Source organism: Belonocnema kinseyi, chromosome 4 (assembly GCF_010883055.1).
Source record: "Belonocnema kinseyi isolate 2016_QV_RU_SX_M_011 chromosome 4, B_treatae_v1, whole genome shotgun sequence".
Classification (NCBI taxonomy): Eukaryota; Metazoa; Arthropoda; class Insecta; order Hymenoptera; family Cynipidae; genus Belonocnema; species Belonocnema kinseyi.
This window is the reverse complement of record NC_046660.1, coordinates 92,763,949-92,777,558: the sequence shown is the minus strand read 5'-3', so window position 1 is coordinate 92,777,558 and position 13,610 is coordinate 92,763,949. Positions and strand designations below refer to the sequence as shown.

Below are 13,610 nucleotides of genomic sequence, written 5' to 3'. Positions count from 1 at the left end.
ATATAAATACAATGTATTGTCCGACACTGAGACAGCCCTCATTGGGCAAAAAAATTAAGGATGCCCTAGAGACGTCTTTGGGACATCCATAAGACGTCTTTTATAACATGTCTTTTGTCTTTAAGACGTCTTTAGGTCATCTTTAGGACATTGGACTTTTTAGAGGCGTTGACTTGTCCCGGTCTCAGCAACTTCGCCGAGAATTTGTCCAAATTCGGGACACTAAAATATTCATAACTTATCGAATAAAATAGCTAAAAAGTTCTGAATTTGATTCTTAAACGTATTAAAAATGTTTTGAAGTACAAAAAAATTGCGAATTTCGTAGCAGTTCATTCACAGATTTGTGACGTTATCCCAGTAATGGTCGGTTTACCCTAATATATTTCTATTTATTTGAAAAATCCCTTTCGAAGTAAGCGTGTCTCATTAGATGAGGAAAGGAATAATGGGGAAGAGGGGGTATATATTTTCTAGATTGATATAGAGTTCCCGTGTTGTTTATGTAAACAAGATATTCGTTCCGCAACACTGCTCCGGTCCAGGTTGCTGATCAATCTCTTTAGTGACCACCCCAAGTGAAGAGCCTCACAAAGTCATCATGTAAAGCTCCCCACTTACGCCCATTAATATCCAAGGTCATTTGTTTCAAGCGTCAGTCCCAGGGATACCTCGCTGGCTATCCCGCTAGGCAGAAACAGGGATATCTATGGGACGTTTCTGGAATATTCGAATGTCTCAAGTAGGCTATTATAATGTTTATATCTCCTACATGGGACATTCGAATATCCCAGAAACATTTCACCCAGATAGCACAAGAGTTTGCAGCAAGCTTGACTAAATCTTGCCATGCAAGTTTCGGAAGCTTGCATCGCAAGGTTCAGGCAAGCTTCCCGCAAATAAGATAATGTCCGTCATGTGGCAATATTGCGAGGCAAGATTGAGGGACCATTGCCATGGGAATCTTCCTGCAAGCTTGCCTGCAATATTGAAGAAATTTTGAAGGAAGATTCGTGGCCAAGTTTTATTACAAATTTCTTTTTTTAAGTACCATAAATCAGACGTTTTTGTAGGGACGTAAGGCGCCATTCTGGTAGAACATTAAAAAACTACTGCGCGGCCATAGGTGCCATGCAAAACTAATGCGCAAAGGATTAAGTTCAAGATTGACAGGCAACGTTTCCTCAATCTTGCTTCGCAATATTGCCACATGACAGACATTTTCTTATTTGCGGGAAGGTTGTCTGAACCTTACGATGCAAGCTTTCGAAACTTGCATGACAAGATTTAGACAAGCTTGCTGCAAACTCTTGTGCTATCAGGGCATAGATATACAGGTCGGCCTCTGAATAGGCGACTGGGAGGAAGCGTTTCCGCGAACTTCCCTCCACCACAAGACTCAGTCGAGGCATAATCTGATATTTTGTTTGCCTTTTTCAATCTTGGGGCATTTACTCTGAATAGGCGACTGCGCGAGTTGTGCGATCATTTGGTTTGTTTTGTTTCAGTGAAGTGTATTGATATAGATGTTATATGTTTTTATAACTTTTTTAGTGCAATTTTAACAGATTATCAATACAATCCGTTTAAATTATAATTATTATTAATTAATTATATTACAGTATACCAGTTGAAACTTGCCTACGTATACAATTTTGATCTGTATCAATTTGTACGGATACAATTTGATTTGTATCTCTATAAAAGAATCTTTTTTAAGCCAAAATACTTCGTATAATGAAGAAAGCAGCAATTCCTTTAAATTTCTTAAGTCATCTTTAGAAGTTTTTTTAGATGAAAATATTTAAATAGAAGGTTTTCTTTTTTCTTAATACGCATAACATATTAAGTATTTGTTCTTGTAAAATTATTTAATTTTTTTAAATATTAACAATAATATTAAATATTTAATTATAATTTTGATAAAATTAAAAAGCATATCAAAAAGTAATATGTGAATGTGTTAAAACTCTAATAAAAACTCATTTCTGAGCTGTCGCCTATTCAGAGCAAATGCCCCGAAATCGAAGAAGGCAAACAAAAGAACAGATTATGCCTCGACTGAATCTTGTGGTGGGGGGAGCTCAACTCGCGAAAACGCTTCCTCCCCAGTCGCCTATTCAGAGGTAGATCTGTATATGATATTTAAAAATTAAACGATACAGAATTCGGTTTTCCAAATAAAAATAAATAGTTTTCTAAACTGAAAATCTCAAACACAAATCTTTAAAATAAATTCAAGGTTAACTTTAATTTTCAATTTGAGCTGTTTGTCGAAAGTAGCTCTCAAAAAGGTGAAAATGAACATATTCTAAAAAGGGTGATGGAAAAAAGAAATTTCTACGTTTACCATCTAGAGTCTAGACTACTGGATTACAGGCGGTATACCGCATACAGTAGGGTGGCTCAAAAACGCTTTTTTTAGAGGGCAACGATCCCTCCCCCCCAATTTCATTCCAAATCCGAAAAAAGAAATTCCCTAATTTTTATTATGTTGAGAATTATCCAACGAAGAATTTTATGTATCAGACTATCATCAATATTGCGATATTTGAAGTCAGTTTTTTATATAGCAAAGTAAGTGCGAGAGCCCAGCGTGGTGCCGTTTTTTCAGGGGATCGGCCTTGGTTTTTCTCAATACAGGGAAAGGGTTTGAAGTCCAGAGTGAGGCTCGGAGGCGAAAGTTGGGAAGGTCGGGTTGAGGAAAACACAGGATGATCCTCTGAAAATACGGCACCACGCTGGGCTCTCGCACTTGCTTTCCTATATAAAAAACTGACTTCAAATATCGCAATTTGTACAAAGACAACAAGAAGCATATACTTCCTTCAAATTGTAAACTATTACAGATAGTTCAACTAACTACCTACAATTTAAACCACTTCATTATCTTCATTAGAACTGAAGATAGTGCGCTCGCATATTTATTCACAAAAAACGAACAATTATTTATATTTTGTAAATTTTTCGACGGCAATCTGTTCAGAAATGTGTAATGTACCACTATGAATTTTTTCAGATTTTCCATATTATTTTTTAAATAAAAAACTATGCTTCAAAGTTCACTGTTTTTAAAAGCTATCAAATTTCCTTACTTTTCATCAGATTTTCATATCTGTAAGCTACAAATAATTTTTTGGAATATTACTTTTCGGCTCATTAACGTACAACATTTGCAACCTTTAAAATGATACCTCTTTCATTAACCTACCATTTTTTCTTCACATACTTATTCAACGCCAAAGCCAGAGGACTCGAATTTTCTCGCCGATAGTAGTCCCGTGTTTCCTATGTCCATGTGTAAAACCTAAATGTGTCCATTGATAATCATTATTTGCATAAATAAACTTTTTTGCTCCTCCAACTCTTGCAAGGCCACAAACGATCCTTGAATATTTATTAACATTTCCCGAAAAAAATTCCGCGTTATTTAAACTTTTATTTTTCAATATGGGTGAAAAAATATTGATCTTAGTGCTGATTTGATCAGCTGTTATACTTATCACATGGCCTTAAAATTATTGCTATTGGTCTAGTGGCATATTTATTATCATTGGTTATTTAATAATTAATTATTTAAACAAATGAAATTTGTTTACATTTTTTTCTCAAAAATTTGTCCCCCCTTAAAATTATTACTATTAGTCTAGTCTAGCGGAATATTTAATAACATTTGTTTATTAATTTGCAATTGTTTAAACAAATTAAATTTGTTTGAATAATTTCGTTTTGAATTTATCGTAAATAAAAATTATTACTGTGGCTGTAGTGGAATATTTATCAGTAATAATTAATTACTGATTATCAATTAATTTAATAATAATTAATTTATCAGTTATATTGAAGCAGAAATTTTTTTTTAAAAACAATTTTTAGAAATTAAAGTTAATCAAATAATGTTGATAAATATTCCACTGAAGAAATATTCATAATTTTTATTTGAAAATAATTAAAGAAATTCAATTTGTTTAAACAATTGAAAATTAATGAGCTAATGTTAATAAATATTCCACTAGACCAATATTAACCATTTTTAAGGAAAAAATAATTTTCGAAAAACTTTTTAAAAACAAATTCCATTTGTTTAAATAATAAACAAATGAATGAACAAATGTTAATCAATATTCCAGTAGACTAATAGTAATAATTTTTAGGGGTGAAACGAATTTTCGAGGAGAAGAAATTATTTAAACAAATTCCATTTGTTTAAATAGTTAAAAATTAATTAACCAATGATAATAAATATTCCAATAGACCAAAGACGAGAATAAACTGTTCAAAAGGTCGATTTTATGAAGAATTGACATTTTTTGATTTAAGGGTAGTTTTCAGGTACTCGTGGGGGTGTGTTAGGGGTGTCAAACCCAAGTGTCTGATACATGAAATTCTTCGTTGGGAAACTTCAAGTCAAAACCGGCACCTGTTAAAATGAAAAATTAAAAAATTAGGCATTTTTTTTCGGATTTGGAATAAAATGAGGGGGATCGTTGCGCTCTACCATGCAAAAAAAGTTTGCCATGCATTTTTGGACCACCCTAGTATACACAGTGGCCGTTTCAATCGAAGAAAAAAATTATGGGTCATTTCCCGGTTTACACATATTTTTCACGGTTAATGCAATAAAACATATGTACGCTCAAAAATTAAAACCTGCAGTAGAAAATTTTTAAATCAAAAGATTTTCGAATCATAAATTGTCAACTGAATAATAACATAATTGAACAAATATATTAATTCAACTAATTATTTAAGAACCACTTGAAATCGAGCTTAGATAGATTTTTTTATAAAAATGTTGTAAAATTTCCGGTAAAAAAATATAGTTCACTGTCATTTCCCGGCCTCAAAAAATTCCAGGTCTAGCGGCCACCCAGTGTATAACCAAAGATGTATAATGCTTGATCCTCGGCCTCTAATTTTAGAAGAATGAACATTATTATTTAAATTATTATTAAACTGGTAGTGGGTCAAAAATATAATACGAAATTGTAAATATAATTCTAGTAAGTAAATTTAAGAAATAAGAAATAGACAAAATACAGACGTTTAGATGATAATTAAATATTAACATTACAGTAGATTCTACGACACTTCTTGTTTCCCGATTTCTCCTTGTTCGCTTTCCCTCACTCCTTGTCTCATATCACGAACACGGATACGTGGCCAGTTACGCCTACTGCGCAGTGATTCCAACTTTGGCATGTTGAGCTACTATGCTTGCCCGGCGCAGGGACTCTCACTAGTCGCTGTTGGTGCGTGATTCAAGCAGACATAATTAACAATTATTGAAATTAAAATAGATTATGATTGTAAATTGTCCATTAATATAAGAAATAACGTAATTTGTGGTGTAAGGTTAGAAAAAAATACCAATGCGTATATTTGGTAAACAATAGCACATTTTGTTTCAATGCAAAAGATGAATTTATGTTTCATTGACAAAGGTTTTTGAAGAACAAAAATATTTATTTAACGAGCTATGTGTATTGCGAAATACCAGTACAAATAGCCGCGTTTTTTAGCACCAATAGACACTTGCTGGATTTTTATTATCAGCAATGATGACTTTTTTCTCTTTTTTTTCTCATTATGAGCGTTATTATTTGGCTTCTCTAAATAAAAAATAACTGTTCTGAGTTCAAAACGTTATTTTCAGGTATTTAGCTAGTATTATTGTTTTTTGCACTGGCAATTTTTACATGAAATTATACGAATATTCATACATATTATATTGAATGTTAGAAACATATTTACTTAAAAATTCTTTAGTGAAATAAAGGTTAGTCTGGAACTAAAAAAAAAACTATTAACTATAAAAAATATACGAGTTATTTTCGTGCTCTCACCTCAAATCACAATGTGCGTGATTTCTGATATTAATGTACAATTTTCAATAAGTATATATTTTAATTTTAATAATTGTTAATCTCTTTGGTTCGAATTGTGCGTCAAAAGCGACCAATGAGGGTCGCTGCACCGGGCAAGCACAGTAGCTAAACATGCCAAAGTTGGGATCACTGCTACTGCGCCGAACACAGCTTCCCCTACAGCCCCGAAAACGAGAAGTGTCGTAGAGTCTACTGTATTTTCGTTTTTATCTTACAAAAATATATACAAATTATATTTTTTTTACGAAAAAGAGAAATGCTGTATAAACCCTCAAAAAACATTTTAAATATAAGAATTATCCGCATGTTATTAAAAAAATATCAATTTTCCGTTCTAACTATGTAAGATTCGAAAAAATGTTTAGGAGCAAAATTGTTCAACTAAAAAAGATCTACAAATTTTCTTCAGATAATTCTTTAATAAGCCGCATAGTTTGTTATAATAATGAAATATGATATTAAAAATAATTAGTCAATTTTTGGGTCAAACTATGAAAGATACGAAAGTGTTGCCAAAAAAACGGTTCGTCTCAAAAATATCTAAAAATTTTCTTTCAACATAGTGGCCTGCAGATAAGGGAAAAGTCCGGCCATTTTACCGGTCAGCTCAGGAAACAAAATTGAATGGGTTTCGAAGGCTTTTAAATTGCGTATCTGTCACTGGAATTCCAAATTGCCGCCGATTTGTTTTTTAAAGAATTTTAGTCGTTATAATTTTGTTGACTAAATTATTTGCCGTAAAAGACTAATGATTGATTTAGCAAAAGGAATCTAATAGACCTGCGAATGATTTCTTTTAATCTTCCGATAATTCATAAATTTAAAAAATCGTGTGAAATATGGCAGCTTAACCCCAAAAAAGTCTCTCATTCAAAAAGAATGAAACCCATTCAATATAACCTTCTTTGAAATGGTAATTACAGTACATGGCAGATTCGAAGCTGCTTGAGAAAATGACCGATTCACATAGTCGCAAACCGATTCTGTTTCAACTTTCTGAATCCGTTTAAATTTAGAGTTATTTTATTCCATTTATAAAACATTCTATAAATTAAAAATGTAGACGTCCCACTTTTTCCTTCAATCCCCAGTTTTCAAGAAATTTGTACTTTTTTTCTCGTTTTTTCGCTTAAATGCAAACAGAATCAATATAAGTTAAATTGACTAGTAATCGTCACCTTAAGCCAAATTGGAAATTAAAAATTCTTATAATTGTATTTAAAACTCAATTTTGATTTTCACAAAGGGATTCAATTCAAATTATGCAAATGCGTTAGTTATCGTCAGGCGCATAACCAAGTATCATGATGAGAAAAGTATACTACTTTGACGCAAGGAAATTTAAACTTACCTAAAATCACCAGTTTTATCACACGCCGCAAGAACGAATCTTGTAATAAGAATAATACTGGACTATCTGACGATAACTAACGCAGTGACGATTACCAGTGCATCTACCTTAGATCGCAATCATAAAACTGGACTATTTCCTGTCAAAACTTAATATTTTGGTTGGTTAAAAAATCTATTATTCTATTTTTGATTCAGAATTAATCTCGTTTACTGGAAATTTGATTTAGTTTTTGAAAATTCAATTAACTTCTTCATATGTAATCTTTTTGATCGACAATTAATCTATTTTGTTGAAAATTCGTCTTTTTGGATGCAAAATTTAATTATTTTAGTAGAGATTTAATCTTTTTTGATTAAAATTGCAACGATTTATTTGCAAATTATTCGGTTTTAGGTAGGGATTTTACTATTTTGTTGAAAATTTATCTCTTTTGGTTGAATTCAACTATTTTGATCTCTTGTTCACCATTTTATTTAAGAATTCATCACTTTTATTGAAAATTCGTTTGTTTTTTGGTAGAAAATTAATCTTCTTGGTTAATCATTCATACTTGTAGGTTGAAATTTCATAACATTTGATTGAAAATTAACTTTTTTGATTGCAAATTATTTTTTTGTTTTAAAATTTCATGTCTTTGGACAGAAAATGATTCTTTTATTTTGGTTAAAAATGTTACAGGATTAGAGTTCTAATATTTAAATATTCATGGCCAAGTAATTTTAAAAATCAAGTTTCAATGGCCACCATGTTTAATAGAAAAAATAACATTTAAAAACAAAAAATAAGATTGTACTGCAACAACGGATATGCTTTAAAGATAATATTATGATAAAAAATGATTACAAAGAAATCTGCAGGAATATTATCAGTTTTTACATTTAATATATTTTTTTTTTTAAATTTTTTTCACTAAAATATGTTGGGTAAAAGGTTTTTTTCACATACATCATGAAACTTTTCTATAATTATTTCCTTGTTTCAGTTATTGACTTATTTGATTGTTATAAGCATCAGTTGAATGGGGATTTAAACGTTTACCACTTTTGGTCAGCAAGTATGACAACTTATTTTTTATGAAAAATATTTACAAATATTTAACCTGTTAAAAAATTATGTTCTTTTTAAAAAGTATCGCGATTTTCAATATGAGATTTGTGGATATGGAACTAGAATATGGATAGATTTTTGGTGAATCTCGATCAATACAGCATATATGACACTAAAATATAAAAGCATTTATTATAATAAATAGGAAACGCGACATGAAATAGAAATATAAAACACAAATCGAATGTACCTAAAATTATGTATCTATATCAAAGGGTAAATAGGTATTTTAGACCTAAATAATAAGCTATAAATTATTGGCAAATTTATAAACTTGTTAATAAAGCAAAAGAAAAAATAAGCACTGCAAACCCTGTTCTACAATTCTCAATTTAGAATAGTTATATCAAAACACATATTTATGTAGCAATAAATAGGAAACATGAACGAACATACAATTAAAATGCAAAATAACGACGATAGGAAACTATGTATCAAAGTATACATCGATATCTAGCCACCTAAAAAGAAGAATTTATCTATTCGCTAACAAAATTTTTAAAGAGCTCAACTTTAACAGGATTCTTGCAAATGGTTTCCGCCTTAAGAAATACTGTGGGATTACAAGCAATGCATAAGACTCGCAAATCTCTATTCGATAAATAATTAAATATTTCATCAACAATAAGATTGGGAAATTCAAATCTGAAAATTTTTTTCAATGGCTTTGTGCTCATCTCTAACAAAACCTTCCTTTTTTTAGCATCAGTGATACGGGCTTTTAAAGCTTTTCCATATAGTGGATACTGTTTCAGGCAATCACAAGAATTCAAAACTTGTTTAATTTTTTTATTTTTAATATAGTTAGCTAATTTACTGTTATTCCCTATCAATATGTCAAAAAAATTCAGCCAATTACAAATTTTGTTAAGTCTCATTTCTTCTATTTCTTTTTGACAGTGGTCGTAGAATTCTGCCAAGAGATTAAAGCTAATCAAAGACAAATTCTGATCATTTATCCCTCCGTTTAAAGCTTCTAGTCTAGCGATTTCTTGTACCATCAAACGTGCAATACGTCTGCTGTTCACATCTTGCATGTAAAAAATGGATTTTTTTTCACGTTCAAAATCGTTCAAGTTGAACCGAACATTCTTCATTACAAACTTCAAAGGAGAAAATCCAGAATTATTGAAAGAGTTGACGTCAGCACCGTTCTGAATCAAAAGTTCTACTGCAGCAGTTTTTTCCTGAAATGTGGCTAAATAGAGACCAGAGTTTCCATTTTCTGCTGTTTTGGTGTTAGGATCACCACCATATTCTAGGAAGAGTTTCAGTAATTTTATTTTCTCTGAACTATTGTTTTTTATATCTTCGGTGGTTTGATCTTTATCTTCTGTTCCCTCATTTGTGTCGAGATCATCTGGCTGTATTTTAACAAGTTCTTCAATTTTGACTTCACTTTCTGAAGACAGTAAATTTTCCCATTCCCAAGCGTCTTCTACAAAACTGTTACGACTATCACTGCTGTTATTTATATTTTGAATTATGCTTTCAATTACCATACTTTCACTCACATCGTCGACTTCACTTTCTAAGAGTCGGGAAATTGCCGAACCATATTTACCGGTAGCATTGACGTCAACGCCACAATCTAAAAGAAGTTGAATAATTTCTATATTTGAGCCGCTATTTAAAGCAGTATGAAGAAGAGAATTATCATTTTGAGTTTCAACGGATGCACCGTTCATCAAAAGTAGTCTTACAATATTCGTAAAACCTTCCTCAACAGCATGTAAAAGTGGTGTTTTGCCATGCTTACAAACAGAATTAACGCTAGCACCATATTTTATGAGTATGCTAACAATCTGTTTCTCCCCCCTCTTAACTGCATTATGGAGAGGAAAATCATCCAATTCAAAATCCACGAATGATCCCTTCTGTAAAAGCAGTTCGACGATATTAGCACTGCTTTCCGAAACGGCAAGATGGAGAGGTGTGTAGTTAGTTTCAAAATTATCGATGCACTGGTTTGGATTTCTCCAGCTGGAAATACAATTGATTGGGGAATTATGTTTGAAAAGCAAATTGATTATTTTGGAATTTTTTTGCCTGATCGCAGTAAAGAGTACTGGTTCAGAGTTGCATTCCATAACATAGGTATTAGCGCCAGCTTCTAGAAGAGTTTGAACAATATCTTCGAACTCTCTTTCAGCGGCCAGACAGAGTGGTGTACTGTTTTTAAATATAATATTTACATCAGCGCCATGCTTTAGAAGCATTTCAACAATCAATTTGTTATTTGTTTCCACTGCAGTAAAAATAGCTGGTTTATCATGATGATAATCAGCATTTCGGTTAAAGTTAGCATCAGCACCAGCCTTCAAAAGCATTTCGGTAATTGCTACATTCTTCTTCGACACAGCATTTTGCAAAACTGATTTATTGTCATGTATGACATTAACATTTGCACCAGCGTCAAGAAGATGTCGAACGATCTCTGGTAGTTCGCTGTCAACAGCAATACCTAGCGGTGCTATACCAAATATTGATTTTGTGTTAACATTAGCACCAAATTTTATAAGCATTTCGGCGATTTTTAAATTTTCCTTTGCAAGAGCAATGTTTAGAATCGGGGTTAAATACAATCCAACATTGGGATTAGCACCAGCTTCTAATAGAGGCTGAACAATTGTCTCCATTGAGTTGTAAACAGCAATACTTAACGCTGTTATACCATCTCTTGATTTAGCATTGACGTTAATCCCAGATTTTAAAATCATTTCGGAAATGTTTATATTTTTCGTTGAGAGAGCAAAATTTAGAATTGGTGAATCATTTATTTCAATATTCACATCCGCACCAGTTTTGAGAAGATATTCCACCAGCTTTTCTTGTTGAGTTTCAAGGGCAATACTCAGAGCTGTTTTGTTATCTTCGGATTTAGTGTTTACATCAACTCCAGCTTTCAAGAGCATAGAAGCAATCTCTTCATTTTTCTTTAAGATAGCAATGTGTAGAATCAAATCTCGCATCTTAATATCGGCACCTGCTGTTAAAAGGTAGCTAACAATTGCCGCATGTTCTTTCTCAATGGCTATTCTGAGTGGCGTAATTGAATTTGCAGATATTACGTTTACGTTCGCTCCAAGGCTTAAAAGAATTTGTACTAATGTCTCGTTTCCAGCTTCTACGGCAAAATGAAGCGGAGTGTATCCAACTTTTCCAGCCAATTCAGAATCTGTGTAATCTCCGTAGGTTAGAAGACGTTCCACGTCAAAGGAACATTTCTGAGAAGCTGAGTGAAGCTTTACATTTATGAAAGCGCCACGGTTCAAAAGCGTAAAAATGATACTTTCATGGCCAGCACGAACAGCAGCAAGGATTGGCGTAGAAAAATAACCAGAGGCGTCTTCAGTATTTTTCGGATTGACTTCAGCACCATATTCAAGAAGCAGATCGACAATTTTGTCGTGTCCTTTTTGAGCAGCTGCGTGCAAAGGAGAAAGATATTTCCCGAGATTTGCTTTGAGATCTACACCCTTCCTTAAAAGCACCTTCACAACTTCTTTATGTCCTCGATAAGCTGCAATATATAGTGGAAAGTAACCTTCAATCCACCTTGAGGAACGGGTTGATGAAGCTTCAGACAGAATCTCTACAATTTCCGCGGATCCGATTTCTGCACCAATGAACAAGGGAGTTTCGATTGCATTGACTCCTGCTGCATTCACATCGGCGCCGTATATTAAAAGTAGTAAAATCAAGGCCTTGTTTTGCTTTTGAACAGCAATATGAAGAGCCTCCCATCCATTTTTTGCCGACAATTGAACAGGAATCCCAACATCTAGGAAAAGTTTCACAATGTCTTCAAAACCATTTTCAGCGGCAATATGAAGAGGCGTGAAACCATCTGGCTCTGCTAGAGTGAATGCAGAAATAGGGTTACGATTACTCATTAAAAGGGCAGCAAGAATTGGCAAAGATCCAGTTTTAGTTGCCAAGTGTAATGGAGTTCTTCCAGCTTCGTCGGCAGCTCCAGAATGTGCGCCATTTTGCAATAACAAATTGACGATTCCTGCATGTTCCTTTTCAGCAGCAATGTGCAGAGCTGTGTAGCCAGTAGTAATTCGATTTAGCTCTGAAACTGAAGCATGCAATTGAGATGCCTTCGGGTCTGCACCTGATTTTAAAAGAATACTCGCGAGGTCTTCCCTGCCCATTTCAACTGCAAGATGCAGAGGTGTTTTTCCTGCTGAATAAACGTTGACGGATGCTCCTTTGAGTAAAAGCAATTCGACGATTGCTTTATTGCCTGTACCTACAGCGTGGTAGATGAACGGTTCATCTTCTTTGAGTTGTCGAAATCCGCGAAGAGTTCTGTTAAGAAGCATTTCAATGGTTGTCATATCACCGCTTCGTATAGCGAAGCATAGAGGAGTGATGCTGCTTTCGGTACGAATATTGGGTCTAGCACCAGCGCAAAGAAGTTCGGAAACAATCTGAGAGTAACCTTTCATTGCTGCTACATGTAGAGCAGTTACACCTTCTTTTGATCTGGCATTCATATGGCATTTTTTCGTTATAAGCAATGGAACAATAGAGAAGTTTCCTAGGAAAGCAGAAAAGTGGAGCAATGTATAACCACTTTCTCGATGTTTGCTATTAAGATTTGCACCTTGGCTAACAAGAAAGTCGAGGATTTGGGAGGTCTCTTCGTCAGAAGAAAATCGGTATGCGAGATTATAAATAGGTGTCATTCCTTCGTTGTCTGATAAAGTGAAGGACAGTCCTCTTTTTAATAGCATTTGTACCAACAATAAATCTCCTTTGATAACAGCTATATGAAGAGCTGTTTTCAATTCAGTTCCAAATAATGGACATCCCCGACTTATAAGTAATTTAGATATTTCTATTTGATTACACCAGAGCGCATTATAAAGAAGATTAAAACCCCTGTCCCATGATGTTAAATAATTATCTGGAAGGTTACTAGTTAAACGTTTAACTTCGTTGATGCATCCAGACTGAACAGCGTGTGACAATTCCTGCAGAGTTTCCAGATTAGCCATTCTTGTTTTTTAGTGATTCCGGAATATCAGAGAAGATGATCGTCCTGTGGTTTTCAGAATTCTCAGTCAAGGTGAATTTCAGGAAAAGATCGTTCGTCTGTAAAAAGATTCATTTTTACCTCAGAAGGAATGTTTCGTAATTTGCAGAGCAGAATGTTTCTTTCTGCGATCCGAGTTTCATGAAAAGCTTTTTGTACTTACTACTTTGAAATTTTTAAATTCTTAGGCAGACTCTAGATTCCAATGATTTTA

General features: G+C 33.2%; 1 protein-coding gene across 1 annotated transcript; it reads right to left on the bottom strand.

The window, feature by feature from the left end:
- Window positions 1–8,676: 8,676 nt before the first annotated feature.
- On the bottom strand, window positions 8,677–13,358 carry LOC117171011 (ankyrin-3-like). The gene has a single exon (XM_033358056.1). It carries the CDS (start codon window positions 13,356–13,358, stop codon window positions 8,829–8,831), a length of 4,530 nt encoding a protein of 1,509 aa, XP_033213947.1. The 3' UTR covers window positions 8,677–8,828.
- Window positions 13,359–13,610: the final 252 nt, after the last annotated feature.